At 36.8% G+C, this 18,554-nt stretch overlaps 1 protein-coding gene across 5 annotated transcripts in view; it reads right to left on the bottom strand.

The window, feature by feature from the left end:
- Positions 1-351: 351 nt before the first annotated feature.
- LOC141364358 (synaptotagmin-7-like) overlaps positions 352-18,554 on the bottom strand; it is a 122,778-nt gene continuing 104,575 nt past the window's right edge. For all 5 annotated transcript variants that reach the window (XM_073868944.1, XM_073868943.1, XM_073868947.1 and 2 more), the window contains 6 exons: positions 4,842-4,953; positions 4,089-4,356; positions 3,654-3,823; positions 2,772-2,886; positions 2,413-2,612; positions 352-2,047 (listed from right to left, as the gene is read on the bottom strand). In XM_073868944.1, the coding sequence (XP_073725045.1) occupies positions 1,943-2,047; positions 2,413-2,612; positions 2,772-2,886; positions 3,654-3,823; positions 4,089-4,356; positions 4,842-4,953 (970 nt within the window). In that variant the 3' untranslated portion in view covers positions 352-1,942. The remainder of the gene's footprint in view (positions 2,048-2,412; positions 2,613-2,771; positions 2,887-3,653; positions 3,824-4,088; positions 4,357-4,841; positions 4,954-18,554) is intronic.

Here is an 18,554-nt window from a genome sequence, read left to right as displayed (position 1 = left end):
AATACAAAAACTATTTATTATTGTATAAACAATTACTACCATATTTCTCAGTGTTACACCATTAAAAAGTGCAGATCACTTTTATCCCCTTTTTACACAGGAGAAAGTCATGAAAGTCTCAGAATAAGACAAAAGTAGGCCATGGGAAAATTGAACCGGATATTCACACACTTTGAGTTTTTTCACATCAATGAAGATACACATTAATGCCGTAATACACACGGAAGAATCTCGCAACACCCATCTGTGTCATATTCCCACCCAAAATCAATGAATTAATAAAAATATAATATTTTAGATACGTTTTGAACATTGCAATATTATATCATAAGAAGCACTTTTCGACCCCAATTGTCATAATAATTATTTTAATTTGCAAAATTTACTATTTCATATACTGCCTTGATAAACTTACTTTACAATAAAGAGGCTTAACTGACATGACAATAATCTAACAATGCGAAAAACGATTTTATTTAAAATATCATCTCATATTTTTCGATTTTGGGGTGAAATTCAGCTTGCACAGCACCGTCGACACAGTCTCACACGCACACACACATGAATAAAGGCAGGTGTTTCTGAAGGATTTCGTCCAAAGACGATATTTGCTATCAGCGCGCATACACACACAAATACACATCACTAGAGCAAAGTGTGGCGGGAACTATATGGTGCACACGGCGCGAAAAATCGACTTTTTGCTTTATTTTCACAGCAGGTCTGGAAGAACATTTTTGATTGGTTTCTTCAAATGTCTTTCTTTATAAAAAAACGATGTTATTTTTTTCCTTCCATCTGAACTTCCCAAAAATCCCAGAAGACCTGGAACGATCCTTTTTCACTTCTCCGCCCTGGTGATAAAAGTTAAACTCTATTTCTGTGGGATCTACTACACGTCACTCACAGCACACGAACAACGAGGGATCCCGGGAAAAAGAGGGATTTCACTACAATTGTGCCAGAGATAAAACCACAGATTAAAAGGAAAATAGAGAATACGATGCAGTCCATTCGCCGTCTCGTACAGCAAGTCTCCGGATTGGGTAAGATGTCACAACAGCTTCACGCTGAACCAATCGGAACGTTTACGTAGAAAAAAAGCGAGGGAAGAGATCAAAAGAGGCAGAGACTCAAGCGAGGGCGGAATGCAACAAAAATACACGGAAAATCCAGTCAAGTGGGAAAGATGTGGAAAAAACTCGTAGAGGACTGGGATTTTGATAAAAACAAGTATAAATGGAGACGTAAATAAAAAACAAGAGACTGCTAATGGAAAGAGGGCCCGTCATTTCCCTCATGGCTTTAATTACAAGGGCCCTCCGAGGCCGATACACTCGCACGGGACGTCTGAGACCTGGAAAAATACAACTCCCAGAGTTCCTGCGACTTGATCCGGTTCAGCAGTGGCCAATTTAAAAGCTGGCAAATGAGCTCCCGTGAGCTCCGGGGTCTAGACGAAGTGGTCGATTGCGCTGGATGACATGAGGGATAGTCTCACTCAGATGTGAGCACAGATCAGGGACGCGAGGGAATTGTGGGTAGACAAACAAAAAGAGGAAGGAAAAACATCCTGGTAACGTGTAGTTACGGTTCAAGTGCTTTTTCAAATGGCTTTGTTTAGCTTTGTTAATCAGGTCCCAAACCTGAATGCAAAAAATATAAAGAACTGTTTGTGTATGGTAGTAGAAATGATTTGTTACTGTGTCACAGAGACAACTTGGATGATAGGCGGGCTTTTACACTACATGTTACCAGATGAGGAAGTAAAATGAGGCAGACGTCGGGAAAGGAAAAACACCGGAGACAGAAGGTTAAAGGTTATAAGAGTGGATGGCTAAAGTACCCGTGTTGTGCCGTCTGGCAGCAAGTTAGTCTTGTGCATAAGGACGGGGTTCGGGTCAAATGGGGTTGGGGAAAATGGGAAATGTTGAGGGGCGAATTATGCTTTGAGGGCGTGCCACTGTGCCACATTAGTACGCGGCCTGCTCAACATGTCCTTCCAGTGTTTGACCTCGGCTGGTCCGCTCTTCCATGACAAGTAGATCTGAAAAAGGAGTTTTGTAAAGAAAACAATGGGTTGAGTTTTCAGCAGTAACAAACTAAAAGCTACTTAATTCAATTTTAGCTTTATCTTTCCCAGTAACATTAGTTCATTCAGACAGTTCATTAGTTCGTTTCAATAAAAGAAGATTCATTGATTCATTTAAGTGAATTTGCAAAGTCTCTGGGATGCATTTTAAATCTTCTTTTGTATCGACAGAGTCATTTATAAAAAAACAACGTATTATCTATTTAAGACAATACAATAATTTTTACACGCTGTATTGGGAAAATAAACAACACAAATTCATATTTGTTTTTTCTTTGGTAAACGGGTAAAAGAGCGAGCACAAAAGGGTGTTTTCTTACTTTTCCGATGACATCATTGCGGCTTAGTCGATCCTTATCCATGACGGTGATGATAATGGTGGTCTCTCGGAGAACGTGTGCGGGCACGTCAAAGGGAAATGATTCATTAAAAACAGGGTTCAGGCAGCGTTTTATGGTCACGGTCTTCTTCTTCTCTACACGCTTGTCTTTGTGCATTAGCCACACTTTCACATAGGGGTCTGCAGCCAATCAGAGAAAAACATGACATGCAACAATTCAATACATGGGCAACTACATTAAGAGTGATATTTCATTCTGTATCCATTTATACATATGCATTTATATGCATCTTGGTATTTTTGTGTATTTCTACATTGTTTCTGTCTGTCTCTGTGTACCTGAGGTGCCCCCGATGTCCATGGCTTTGAGATTACGTCCTTTGATTATGTTAACAGTGATGGTGTTGGCAGTTGGATTATAACATAGAGAAAGCAGCAGATCTCCACGACTTCCCTACAACACAGACAACAAGCATTACAAACCATAATCACTCAATAAGAATGAACTGCATTTGTGAACAAAAATGCTGTGTTCTGTCATCAAGATCTATAAGGGGTGCATCAAGGGTCTGTTCTGGACCCCATACTTGTTTTGGTTTCAATGTTTTCACAGATCCCCTTGGCTGTAGAGCTAAACTGCGTATATACATGAACTTTCACAACTAAAAAGCATAAGTTAAACAATGTGACATAAGCCTAGTTTCACAGAGAAGACTTAGCTAAAGCCAGGACTAGGCCTTAGTTAAATTAAAACGTTTAAGCATTTTTTATAAACATGCCTCAGAAAATTTTGTTTACTGGTGTGTATCTTAAAAAAAATCGATGGCACTGGGCTGCATATTTTAAAATCTGTAAATCTGTCCTCCAAACCTCCAAGATATGTTTTAGTCTAGGACTAGCCTCAAGCATTTGTCTGTGAAACCGGGGCGGATGTTGTATCTTCAATACCAAAAACTTACTGTAACTTCCAGTCCCTATATATATTATCATGACATAAACAAGAGCATTTTAGACATTTTGCAAAATGATAGATGAAAAGATGCAGATTTGGAAAGGCACGACAGTAGAGGAATTTCGATTTAATGGGTAAATGACTTCAAGTATGGGTGGATGAAGTTCTGAAATGAACGATAGCAGGTTTATTCTCTATGTAGGAGTGACACTTCCTCTCCATTAACTCCTCCGGAAAATTCAGAAAAGCAGAAGCATCAAGTGACTCACGCTGCCATCACTGCAGGGTTTCAGATCCTTCCAGAATGTCTTCAGCTGTCCAAGTTCTACTTTATTCAGTGGGATGGATACCTCCCCAATTGGGTCATTACGGCTGAACCGATCATAGTCCAACACCTGAAGATAGAGCGTTCGTTCCCGCACCTTCTCATATGGAAACCCTGAGGGGTGTGAGACTTATCAATTATTTCCTGAGAATATTTTATATATTTAAAGCATCTACATGTGTGGCTTTTTCCAAGTGTGAATACTGTATTTGATATAACATATAGTGTTACCTATAATTAACACTCTTATTATGTAAAACATAATTTGAAAAAAAAAATTCAAATTACTTAAATGGTTTCAAGCAACTGGAAACTGACATTTTTATATTTTATCTACAGTAATTTATAATTTACAGTATTAAATAAACACATTACATACCTTCAAATAGAAAGGTTTCGTTCCAGTGAGGGTTGAGGTTCTTTCTCTTGACTTTGGTCTCGAGTTTGTGCTTTCTGTCAGGAAGCAGGTAGATTTTAACGAAGGGATCGGAGGTCCCGGAGAAGTCTTTAGCAGGCAGGTCCTGACCTTTGAGGATTTTCACTGTGAGAGTCGTGTCCTGAAAACTGTAGCCCAAACTGAACTGAATCCGACCTAGTTTCTCGCTAATATGTCCTTCATGATCATCGTCTTCTGACCCTGGAGACAACTGTGAAAAGTTTAGGAGAACTTTATAATAAAAACTGACTTTTATTCATCTTAGACACCAAACACTCACACGCATACTGTACATGTTTAAAATGAGGGCATACAGACTTAAAGGGGACATATCACAAAAATCTGACTCTTTCCACATTTAAGTGTTATAATTGGGCCCCCAGTGCTTCTATCAACCTAGAAAATGTGAAAAAGATCAACCCAGTAACTTAGTTGTGGTGAACCATTCTCTGCAAGCATATGAAAAAATAGCTCATTGAAATTTGGCTCCCCTTGTGATGTCAGAAGGGGATAATACCAGCCCTTAATCTGCAATATCCAACCACTACACTGACATTTAGTGCAGACACCAGCTCATTTGCATTTTAAAGGACACACCCCAAAATCCACATCTATAGTCTGGGGGCACCAAATATTTATTTGACATCTAAAAAAAGTCTTGTGAAATGTCCACTTAACACGAAAACACTGTCCTACCATCACCATGTCTCCAGTAAGAGAATTTGCAAGGTCAGATACTGAAGAATGACCATCTGCGTCTGGTGGGTGACCCTTAGGACTGTTTGCTGGCTTATTCCCCATATTCCTACTGCAGGGAAGAAAGCAGAGAGAGAGAAAAAGTGAGAGACTACTTTAACCACCTGTGATGTTTTATGTGGCTCTCTTTCAATGCGTTTATCTAGCATCTGGTCACTAAATCCAACAAATCAAACCCAAGTGACCCAGGCGAGCTGCGAGTATCGGCTCAGACAAACTTGATCAGAAAATTTACAGCACAAATGGACAGAAATATGAAGATTTGTATTACCGTTGATTGTTGGAACAAAACAGCCATAACAAATAAAAATAAACACACAGTTTAAAGCTTTTATTCATTTCCTGTTACACATAAAAAAAAAACACATTTTGGGACAAAATGTTACGTCAGTGCATAACAGACCCGAAAAACTGAACACAAACAAATGAAGTGTCAAACAGTAAGCTGGCAAAAATATTCAGCTCTCTGCCAACGCATGAAGCCGTCATGACAAGCCATCACGTTATAGACCAATCCGTTTCATTTTCCGGGGTCGGCGTCTGAAGTGGGATTGCTGGAGTAAAAAATCTATTTAAAGGAATGTTCTGGGTTCAGTAGTTCTAGGTATTTTATCGACTCAGTGTGGCAATGTCTTTTACTGCAGTAAATCATTTCAACCAAAGGTTACAGTAAGACACTTACAATCAAAGTAGGGTCAGCGAGTGGAGTTTTTATTATACAAGTTTGAATTATACTAGGGCTGTCAAAAGACGAACCGCGACCAATCGCACACAAAACAAAAGTCTGTTTTTGCACAATATATGTGAGCGCACCGTGTGCAACTACTTTGTATATATAAATACACACACATGCATGTATGCATTTAAGAAATTTTGGCCCATATTGATAGGATAGCATCTTGCAGTTAATGGAGATTTGTGGGATGCACATCCAGGGCACGAAGCTCCCGTTCCAACCACATCCCAAAGATGCTCTATTGGGTTGAGATCTGGTGACTGTGGGGGCCATTTTAGTACAGTGAACTCATTGTCATGTTAAAAAAACCAATTTGAAATGATTCGAGCTTTGTGACATGGTGCATTATCCTGCTGGAAGTAGCCATCAGAGGATGAGTACATAGTGGTCAGAAAGGGATGGACATGGTCAGAAACAATGCTCAGGTAGGCCGTGGCATTTAAACGATGCCCAGTTGGCACTAAGGGGCCTAAAGTGTGCCAAGAAAAAACATCCCCCACACCATTACACCAGCAGCCTGCACAGTGGTAACAAGGCATGATGGATCCATGTTCTCATTCTGTTTACGCCAAATTCTGACTCTGATCTGAATGACTCAACAGACCAGGCAAATTTTTTCCAGTCTTTGTCCAATTTTGGTGAGCTCGTGCAAATTGTAGCCTCTTTTTCCTATTTGTAGTGGACATGAGTGGTACCCGGTGGGGTCCTCTGGTGTTGTAGCCCATCTGCCTCAAGGTTGTGCGTGTTGTGCCGGCTTCACAAATGCTTTGCTGCATACCTCGGTTGTAACGGGTGGTTATTTCAGTCAAAGTTGCTCTTCTATCAGCTTGAATCAGTCGGCCCATTCAGGAGATTGTCTTGACCATGACCACACCCCTAAATGCATTGAAGCTATTGAAGTATTTATATATACAAAATAATTACACTCAGTGCACACACATACTATGCAAAAACTTTTATTTCGTATACGATTAATCGCCATTAATCCTTTAACAGCCCTAAAGTATAACGTTTAATATCAACATGATCTCACGGAATGTCGTGTTATAGCCACAATTTCTTTATTAATTTATTCATGTCCATGGCACGAAATTCAGCTTGTTTTTGTGCCTTGAGCATTAATGTCTTTGTCGTGTCACATTTCTATAAAATGTTTTTCGTGTCAGTGGCACGATTTTCTAATTCTTGTCATTTTATGTATTGTTTTCTCATTTTGCTTTCCTACTTTTAAATCATTGTCACTTGGGGTTAGATTTGGGGTTTGGATATACTTTTACGTATTGGTTTCTACATGTTTTTCTTCTGCTTTTAAAACTTTTTCCGCATGAAGTTGTGGTTAGCGTTGGGGTTTGGGTTAGGATGTCTAAAAATCTAACAGAAAGTGATTCTAACCCCAAGCGAATATGGTAAGAAAATAGGAAAAAAACAAAAAGAAAACAATACACAAAATGAAACGAAAAAGAAAGCTGTGCAACGAACATGAAAAACTATTTATAGAAATTTGTGCGAGTGACACGAAAAAGACATTAATGCTTAAGGCAGTGGTTCCCAAACTTTTTCAGCGTGCGGCCCCCCTTGTGTATGGTGCATTCCTTCGCGGCCCCCCCAAAGAAAATTTGTGACTAAACTGTTCTAAAACTCAACATTTTAATAAAAAAAACATTAAATTATACAAAAAGTAATGCTTTTGGTTAGTAGCCTTATTTTTTTAGGTTTAATTACACAGAATGCATGATAAATTATTGTATTTCATAAAATGTCATAAAACTGGGGCCCCCCTGGCACCATCTCGCGGCCCCATTTTGAAAACCACTGTCCCAAGGCACAAAAAAATGTGAACCTCGCGCCATGGACCCGAACAACTCAATAACATTTTTCGTGACTACAACACGACCCTCCGTGAGATCAGTCTGTTTAATATACGGTATTACACAAGGTGGGCGGTTTTAGATTAGCAACAAGTGCATTACTGTAATCATGATGTTTTATTTGAGTTATTTTCTTTGACATTATGCCACGAATGCTGAACTTCCTTTGACATTCCTTTATTGTTTGACTAAACTACTGAACTAGTTAATAGGACCAGAGTAAGGGGCCAAAATTATAGAGAAGGAAAGAAAGAGAGACAGACAAAGAGCGTGAAAAACAAGAAAGACAGACGCTGACAGTCTAAGTGACACTTAGTGATTAGACACAATTGAAAGAAAACAGATGATCAGTTATATACAGATACATACAGAGAAAGTGAGACACTGTACGAACATAAAAAAGCGATGAAGGCGACAGACAAAAACAGACGACAACTGAGACAGTCACAGCTGAAAGGCGGAAGAGAGACGTTTATCTGCGATACAAAGGCAGAAGGTTATTCGCATGACTGGAGAGTCAAACAAAACCATGAGAGACGTCAACCAAACCAGCACAGCTGAGAAAAGAGAAAGAGGCCTGGAAAGACAAGAAACTCTTGAGTTTGGTCAATAGGAGAGAAAGAGAGAAACGAAAGTTAAACAAAAGCACACACAGAGTTAGATTAGTTATACAAAGAAAGAAACACAAAAAAGACAAACAGACCAGGAGAAAGTGTGTTTATCCAGAGAGAAGTGAAGCTTTAAAGAGAGAGAAAATGAAAGCTGGAAAAAGAGAAAATAGAGAACGAGTAAACAAATAGTGTAGAGGAACACAGTAATGGCACAAACATTAAAACACGGAGAACAGGAAGGGAAAGAGAGACACGGAGGAAAGTCAAACTTTCTGTCTTTAGACTGGCAGGGAAATACAATCCAAATAAAAGTGATTGTCTTGCAACGTTTTTGCCTTAAAGAGATAGCTTACCCAAAAAAAATCTAGTCATTTTTCATTCATCGATCGAACAAATAGAAATGTATTTACTTCTGTGAAACATTAAAGCAGTTATTTGGCAAAATATCCAGCCCATTAGATCTCCATCCCAGATCCAATTTTTCATACAATGACAGTGGATGGTGACCACAATGCCAAGAGGACAAAAAGTGGGCTCCATTAAAAGTTTTTATATCATACGGTACAATCGCAATATGATTCATTAATTTATATTTACCAACAGTAAAACATTTAAGTAAAATTATGTACATATCCATATCTTAAAGGATTAGTCAATTTTCTTAATAAAAAAATCCAGATAATTTACCCACCACCATGTCATCCAAAATGTTGATGTTTTTCTTTGTTCAGTCGAGAAGAAATTATGTTTTTTGAGGAAAACATTCTCATTTAAATGGACTTTAATGGACACCAACACATAACAGTTTTAATGCAGTTTAAAATTGCAGTTTCAAGAAACTCTAAACGATCCCAAACGAGGCATAAGGGTCTTATCTAGCGAAACGCTTGTCATTTTTGGCAAGAAAAATAAAAAATATGCACCTCCAAACCACAACCCCCCGTCTATGTCCGGCCCCGCGACGCGCCAGCGCGACCTCACGCAATTGCGTAATGACGTGGAAAGTTCACGTGTTACATATCTGAAACGCACATTTGCGGACCATTTAAAACAATAAACTGACACAAAGGCATGAATTAGCATCATTCGACATTCAACAACGTCGGTACGGTCCTCTTTCTCCACACTTGTAAACACTGGGGCATAGTTTCGATACGTTATCCGTGACCTTGACGTGATGATGTATTACGCGAGTTCGCGCTGGCGCGCCACAGGACCGGAGGAAGACGAGAAGCTGTGGTTCAAAAGTGCATACTTTTTCTCCTTCTTAATCGTTTCGCTAGATAAGACCCTTATGCCTTGTTTAAGATCGTTTAGAGTCCTTTGAAACTGCAATTTTAAACCTCATTACAACTGTTAAGTGTTGGGGTCCATTAAAGTCCATTAAAATGAAAAAAATCCTGGAATGTTTTCCTCAAAAAACATAATTTCTTCTTGACTGAACAAAGAAAGACATCAACATTTTGGATGACATGGTGGTGGGTAAATCTGGATTTTTTTTTAAGAAAATGGACTAATCCTTTAAACATACCAATTTCAACTCCAATTGGATAGTAAAAACTATAAAAGTATTGAATCCATTTGTATATTCTGCTAAACCCCTCCTTTTCATGCCCACATGCAGAAAAAAACAGATAACCAAATGTCTATTTTGGGTAAACTGTGCCTTTAAATGAATAACCAACCACAGATGGATCCCCACCAGTCTAAGGAGAGCGGAAGTGGTCCAGGAGGACATAACTAGCTCGGGCGGGGAGGTTTACTCACAAACCATAAAGTGTCTGTCTGTCAACACATCTGTTTCGGAAAACATTCTCTCGATGTTGCCACTTTTTTAAATTGCACCGAACTGATGGTGGAAACACAGCTTCAATGTTGAAGACACACAGACATTGTCGACTGTACACAAAAACATAGCAGGCAAAGCAGGACAGACAGACAGACAGACAGACAAATATAGACGCATACTGTAGCTAGCTATGAGAGTTTCAAAGGGAGGGGAGAGAGGAAGGGGTTTAAAATCTTTACATTAATACCTTAATGAATATTCATGATCTGTTTAAATAAGTAAATCAGTAATTGGTTAATTGGAAAATGCATCACTGATTGGCTAAATCTGTTTTTGCTCTGGTTACATTTTATTTAACCCACACACATTTAGCTGCCACTGAGATGAAGTGAAAGTTAAAGAAATAAAGGACAGGTGGAGAGATGAAAATGTAAAACAAATAGGGTGACAATTCACCCTAAAAAAATTTGAACATATCACACAAAAAACACTTAAACAGCTTTTTCAATCGTTTGAATGACACCAAAGGTACAATATGTTAGGTTACAGTTTATTTTAAGGCGTCACTGTTACATTGTAATTATATATTTAAGTACTAAGTAATAATCATCAACAACATGTACTTAACTTACTGTAGGGTTGGGGTTAGGATTAGGGTTTGGTTTAGGATTAGTTGCATGTAATTATGCATAATTTACTGTTATTACTATAATAATTACATGTAACATGTGTAACAAAGACACCGTAAAATAAAGTGTTACCATATGTTATTAAGATGTAAGTTCAGAACATCCATCGCACAAAACCAAGAGCTTTTGGTATCATATTTAGATTTTTTTGATGTATCACTTTTGTTTTCACTGTAACCTTTATTAACACCCAACACTTAAAAAAAATAATTTTTGGCCAAAAATATGTTTTAAATACATGCTAAATACATTTTGTAGAAAGTAATAAATATATTCTTGAATGTGAAAAGTAACATATATTTCAAAAATACACAAATACATTTCTAATTTTACAACCCATACGGCAAAAAATATATATGTCTTCTTGTACGTTTTTTCAAATAAGACGTAAATATAAATGCTTAAAAATATATTTATTTTTGGAATATATTTATTTTTAATTATTAATAATTATTTTTATATGTCAAAATATAGCAAAAATGTCCAAAAAATATATTAGTGAAAAATACATTTTCGTTAACATATTTAAAAATTTACATTTATGTAGCTACATACAACGTTACATTTTTTTGGCCATTATTTTTTATTTGAAATATGTTTAAAATTATATTTGAAAATATATATATTTTTGTTGTATATACCGTATTTTCGGGACTATAAGTCGCTTTTTTAATAGTTTGGCTGGTCCTGGAACTTCTAGTCAGGTCCGACTTATACGTCAAAATTATTTCATATGAACCAAGAGAAACTATTACCGTCTACAGCCATGAGAGTCCGCTCTATGCTGCTCCTGTATTTATGTAATTCAATGGATTCAGTGATGTGGAATGACACCGAGACCTTTTTGAACTTGATTTGGCTTGTTAATTTAACCTATTTAGCCTCCCAGGCATGTTCTGTATGCAATTGTGTATCGTGTAAATAACTGTTTATGTTACTTTAACATGTACGGACACCTGTTCAGCCTGCTGTTCTGTGCTATTGTTTAGTTGAATAATTTGCCTTTCCAGATTAAATGTCTGTTCTTCAGCTTGGATTTCGTGAAATTATTTTCTATATAAATGCGATGTAGTCCAGAGTGGCTTATATATGTTTTTTCTTCCTCTTCAAAACGCATTTTTGACTGAAGCGACTTATTCTCTGGAGCGACTTATAGTCCGGAAAATATGGTATGGGCGTTGCACTGACGTACAATATGAGGTAACCATAGCAACTTAATTACAGATTTACTAGTCAAAATGACAAGTAGTTTTAAGTTACAGAAACGCTAAAGATCGCTGACGTTTATGTAACTGCACACGAGGCAGCAAGCAAGTCAATACGCTGCAAGAAGAACCTCAATAAACCTCGTTCCGAAAATAACTATTAGAAAATATTTTATGTATAAAAATCACACAACATCGACTATACTGTGAAAATTGCTGTATAATTTGCGTCCAAAGATTGAAAATTATAGCACCACAAATTGTGTACCGGAGAGAGCCAGATGAACTATAAGGGGGCGTGCACACCAAAGCATTTAAACACAGCTGAAAACGGCAAGCGGATGCAAGATGTAGGCGCTTGCTAGCATTTTTCAGCTGAGCGCATTAGTTGCTATGATACTTCTGCTTTGTTTATCATTCGTTGTCCGATGCGCCGGTTGGTTGTTGTGATATTTGTCTCGCCCCTCCTCCACTGTGATTGGACGGCCGAGTGAGAAGTGACATTGACGAGTTGAGCTTTTCCAATTCTCTGCGCTCATCGCACAAAACCCGCCAGCTGCTGGCATTTTTGAAAAGTGCAGTGCTTCCATTGGAAACAATTGAAAACTTTGGTGTGCACGCTACCTTAGTGGTCAAATAAGAACAAAGAACATGATCATCTCTTTCTGTATCTCTCCGTCTGTCTTTGCCGTTATGGCAGACAAATGGTGCATGCAGTCACGTATCTGAGAGCTGAATAACTCATTCAGAGTTATTGATAAGTTTGCCTGATAACTTAAGTAAAATGCTTTTTTACTGAGATGTCATCGTGCATATCAAAATAAGTATGAACGTTATCTTTCTCGCTGTCATATATGGACGCAAATCCGCTTTGCATAAGGAAAATGACGCTGTTAAACTCGCCACCGTAAATCAGAACTAAACTGTTTACTTGGTTAAACTTAATTATCTAACCTAATATAAACTTATATCAAAAATCTTTTGTTTTATCATATTTCTGTTGCCGCTTCGGGACATGTTAAATAATTTACGGTTTACGGTAATAAAGGTTTACAAAGTTGAAAAGCTGCAATGAGATAAGGATGACAAAATTATGATAAATGTATAAAGTGATATGAGCCAACTGTTATGGAAACAAAAATATAAACAACTCACAAAAATGTAATGTTTCCTTTTTTGCATATGATGTATGCATTATATACACATATATCATATAAGTAGGCCTACAGTATATACTGCAATGAGGCTCGTTTATAGATCTGCAGATATAAACGGCTCGCATGAGGAGCTGCAGTCGGCAGCTTGCAGGTGTGTGGAGTCACCAGTAGGGGGCAGAAGGAGCCCAAATTCCCCCGACATCTGGAATGTGCTCTTCCAAGCGCTCTCACCTCGAAAGTGGGCTGTCGGCATAGCAACCAAGGGGTGGTGGGCACGGACGTGTGAGTGTGTGTGTGTGTATGAGGGATTGGGGGGCAGCAAACAGGAGACCACGGTGCAAACACAGCTGACGAGAAGAAGGATATATGACAGGTACAGGTGAGCGCCTCACTAACACACATGTATACATCTACAAACACACACACACAGTCAGAGGCGGGCCGTTTTTGGGGTTCACCATGACCTGTTATACTATCCTGCGTTTACCTGGACCAATGCACGCACCTTTCTCTTTCTCTCTCCGAGGTTAACGCCACGAGTCCAGGCTGGAGAGAGACGCCAAACACAGATCCATACACCCCACCCTCCCCATATATATTCCCATCAGCACACAAAATCATGCAGTAGATATCAAACACACAAACAAACACTCCAACACTGACACCAATACTCATTTTTTAAATCCACTCTCCAACCACACCACAGAGAACGTACTAGAGATCATTACATAACCAACCCACTCTGCAAAGCGCCATGAGCTCGCGTGTGTTCCAATAACTCATTATTTCTTGAACTGCGTTTACGATACGCCAGGCCTTTTGAGACAAAAGTCAAAGCCTGTCCAGTACAGCAAACACACACATACACACCAACATCGCTGTTAGCTCATTCATTTCATTAAAAGCATGTCGAAATTTCTTAGACAGCACTGAATGTGCAAACAGAATAGACACATGCATTAAAAACACACACCACACTCCATCCCAGATCTAATCTGCGCTCGTGCACAGCAGAACAGCTCAATTAAAATCCGATGCTCCTGGGCACGACAGACATCCCCTAGACAAAGTTTGCCATCAAAATCCTTCATTTACACGCACGGCCACACAGCATAAACCGAGAAAACTAAACAATTCGGTATTTAAATGAACAAAAAATATATATATTTAAGTTTTCCATACAGCTGGTAGCAATTTTCGGGGAAAAAAAGAGAAAGACACCATGGGTTGCACAGAACGGTGTGTACTTGCAAACTCAGTCTTTCAAATCATCTCTGTAAGCCTGCCGCGTCCAAAAACCCCTAATCCTATTCCTTTCCCATCATTTCTTTCCCACCTAACACCTGTTTTTGAACACACACTGTGCTTTCTTTTTATCTACAGCTAATTACAAGAGATTATCTACTCGACTAAACAAGCCATATAACCCAACACAGTGTTTCAGCACCACGGACAGCTCCATTATTCATTTTATGAGTCCGGACCCGCGGCTCAACGGGGCTCACGGCTCACGACTCAAGGGCATTCAAACCGACAGTCACTGAATCATGGTAGGTCCACATGTATTCTTTGTCACAAGTAGTTGTGTCGTCTTGACAGCGGCATCTGACTGCATTGAAAGGCAACACACGTGAGCTTCGCTGGCTAAATTCCCATTAGCAGTCGATGCATAGCATCACTGCGCCTTTGCATGAAGTTACGCTGCGTTTAACTCGGGCATATCGCAGACTCGCATCGACTTTAAACAGATGCTATCAATAAACATAATTCCTGCTGCATTGTTCATCTCAAATTGCTATCATGAAAAAATACTGTATTATACTATTTTTATTATTTGTAATTACTACAGTTACTTTGTTTATGCTAACTAGATTATTTTTGTTGTATTAACTATAGTAAATTAATAAACTCCTTTTTAAAAAAAGTTGCTGACAGCATTTTTGTGATTTTTAAAAAATGCCTTCCAGAAAATGTTCTCCTATATATAATAATATATAAAAATGCAAATATATCAAATGAAAGAACAGACCATCTGCTTTTAAACAAACAAACACAACAGGGAAAAAAAGTTTTAATCCCATCTTCATTTGTTTTCTGTTTGTAACCTCTTAAATATGGGTAACTTTCTTCAAAAATACAAAATTTTGAGCAAAAAGCTAAAATAATTGCATTTTTGTAAAGGCCTTTTATTAGAAATCAGATTTTAAAGTGATCCTCAAAACTTACATGGAGTTTAAAATGAATTAAATTAGTTTTTGCTTTAGTTTTTTATAAATTGAGTAACTAGGCCATCTAGTGGATATTAGCGGAACTACAGATCACCATAAAAACTCGTCAGGACAGCGTCATTGGCAGGGAAATGTTTTCTCCTAATTGACGAGACAGCTCGTCAATGGCAGGGAAAGAGTTAACTATAGTAAATTGATCAACTGTATTAAATACTGTAGTATACTTTAATGTTTACTATGTTAAGGGTCAAAACAACATGATATATAGGAATTTTACTTCTAGTAAATACTCAAGTATACTAGAGTATGTTTTCATGGTATGTTATTTCCAAGGTATGTTTCTCTGAGATAACAACCACCTGAAGATAATAACATACTGCTGCAAATCATTTAGACAGGTACAGTTTAATATTACACAAAAAATAAAAATAAATATGTCTTTTAATAAAATATAAATAATAAGTATATAAAAGTATAAAAAATGTATTAACACCCAATTTATAAAAAAAACTGAAGCCAAAATGTTATTTACTTATTTTAAACTCTGTGTATGTTTTGATAATTGTTCTGAATCGGATCTCTTATAAAAATCCTTTACAAAAATGCAATTATTTCAGATTTTTGGTAAAAAAAAAATATTTTTAAAGAAAAATACTTATATTTAAGAGTTTATAAGCAGAGAAAAAATATAGATAGGATGAAATGTTTTTTTCCCATTTTGTTAGTTTGTTTATTGTTTGTTTGAAAGCAGAGGTTCTGTTCTTTTATGTTTATATATTTTCAGAAGAAAATTTTCCTGGAAGGCATTTTGTGAAACTTTGTGAAAATCACAAAAAGTGCTGGCAGGCAACTTTTCAAAAAATAGCTGCCGGGGAATGAGTTAAACCAAATAGCGTGCTTGTGACATTTGAACGTATTGTCTTATTTTAAAACTGAAAGTAAACAGCATTCGTTAAAACAGAGCAAATAAAATATTTCAAATCAATATTTAATGTCCATTACCTTACTTATGACATAAATAGCCGTGTAATAAGCGGCATGCATGTATACATTATCCCGTACATTTTATATACAGTATTAAAGTGAACCTGCTTAATCTGCTTAGGAGTAAGAGTAAAGAAAATGTAAATGTGTGACATGTGCCCTTTAAGACCTGTTTGTTTGTTTGTTTGTGAATTAAGTAATAATCAAGCACAAGACTTTAAATTGTACGGTATTCTTCATTGAGGTGAAAGTATCATATTCGAAAACAGTGTTATGTGTTGGTACAGACAGGGTTGAAAAAAGATCCTCATTATGTAATCATTTAAATTATATGCAAATGCATGTCTGCAACAATATGTGCATTTGAAGATACAAACCAGAGCATCCAGCTATCAACATAATGCTGACACCCAGAGGCTTGTGTGAACACCTATCACATACACCCACTGCGTGTGTTGTTGTTTAAGTGTGTACATTAAAACACATGCAATAAAGAAACAAGCTTTTAATTACTGTGGATATTAGAATCCAGAACAACATGAAGCTGTGTAGTGTGTGCTTGTGGGTTTTAATGGAGATCAATTTAAAGTCCAATCCATACAGTACTTCAAACCTAAAACATGACAAAATAGGATAGAAAAATGCGAAATTTGTTTATGAGATACTGGAAAGCACACGATCACCATACAACGTAATAAGATACAGGAGCACATTGGTAGTAGGCTATTTTCTAATGTGAACATAGCCATTGACAAAATCTACTGCAGGGTATAAAAGTCAAGGTTGTTTTACTTTATTTTAATACTTTAATATAAATGTACTGTGCATTTCAGTTTAGTTTTTTTGGGAAATACACAGATATATTGCCCTATAATCGTTATTAGGAGATAAAGGCAAGTTTTTCCACTATTGGACTTCGCATGATTGTTTAACTCATTCCCCGCCAGCCTTTTTTTATTGCCGGACAGCATTTTTTGTGATTTAAACAAAAATTCCACAAAATGCCTTCCAGGAAAATGTTCTTCTAAAAATATATAAACATAAAAATATATCAAATGAAAGAATAGGACTGTCACGATTATTAAATTTGGCTTACGGTTAATTGCCTAATAAATTGTGTCGATTAAGGCGATTAATTGCCTGTTTTATGGGTTCGAAGATTATGACGATTATTTGTCTATTTTATTGCTTTGACATTTAATTCTCATAATTTTTTTTCTTTGTTTATGAAATAATTTTTACTAGTGTTGTGATTATTTAAATTAAATATTTTGCGAGGTGTACCTGGCAGTAAATATTAATACACATAACACATACATTATTTAAAAGTAATCTCGTTTATACAAGCACTGCAGCTCCCCCTTGTGTTTTTAGAGAGATGTGCAATCATTGCGGTGATCTGAAATCATCACGATGAGGTCAAACAATCGCGATGAGACGATTATTTAATCATTGTGACAGCCCTATGAAAGAACAGACCCTATGCTTTCAAACAAACAAACAAACGAGAACAAATTTTCATCCTATCTTCATTTGTTCTCTTTTTATAAACTCTCAGATACGGGTAGGTTTCTTCAAAAAGACCAAATTTTGAGCTAAAAGCTGAAATTTTTGTAAATTAATTTTGTTCAGATGAATTTCGATCAGATTCAAAACGATTATGAAAGCATACACTCAAAAAAATTATTCATTGGATTAACTCAATAAAATTGTGGGCAGGATTTCCATCCAATATGAATGTGTACCCCTAACTCATAAAAAACTGCTTCACACAACAAAAATATATTGAGTTAGTCCAACTCAATTTAAAGTAAATGGCAATACTCAATTAGTTGCCTCAACTCAATTTAGTGTAGTCTGAATAACTCAATTTAGCATAGTTTGAGTAACACAATGTAGTGTAGTCTGAATAACTCAATTCTTTTATTTTATATAAAACGTTTTTGTATCATACTAATTAGCATAAGCACATGTTAGCATGCTAATAATAATAACATATGATACTTTGGATGAGCATGTGAGAAGAGACTGATCTTCAAACAGGCATTAACACAGTTAGTGCTCATTGAGAGATATACGGCACATCCACAACCTAACCACAAGCGCCACTCTTCTGCACGATGGTAACCAAACAATTAAAAAATATATAACACAAATGCTTCTAAATCAATAAGATAAATGGACATTAAACAATATTAAGTCTTTCTCTTTACCTAAAAATGCATAAAATAACACTAAATTAACAAAATTACTCTCCAAAAGCAGTTGCATGCAAAGCATGCTGGGAAATTATTTTTCCAGAACCCAAACTCAAACTAATTGTGTTAACGCAATTAAAAAGAAATCAATAAATTATAGTACATATTCTTTTTGTGTTAGACTAATT

The sequence above is a fragment of the Misgurnus anguillicaudatus genome, chromosome 6 (genome assembly GCF_027580225.2).
Source record: "Misgurnus anguillicaudatus chromosome 6, ASM2758022v2, whole genome shotgun sequence".
NCBI classification, from domain to species: domain Eukaryota; kingdom Metazoa; phylum Chordata; class Actinopteri; order Cypriniformes; family Cobitidae; genus Misgurnus; species Misgurnus anguillicaudatus.
The sequence above is the reverse complement of the archived record's forward strand: the minus strand, read 5'-3'. Positions and strand labels throughout refer to the sequence as shown.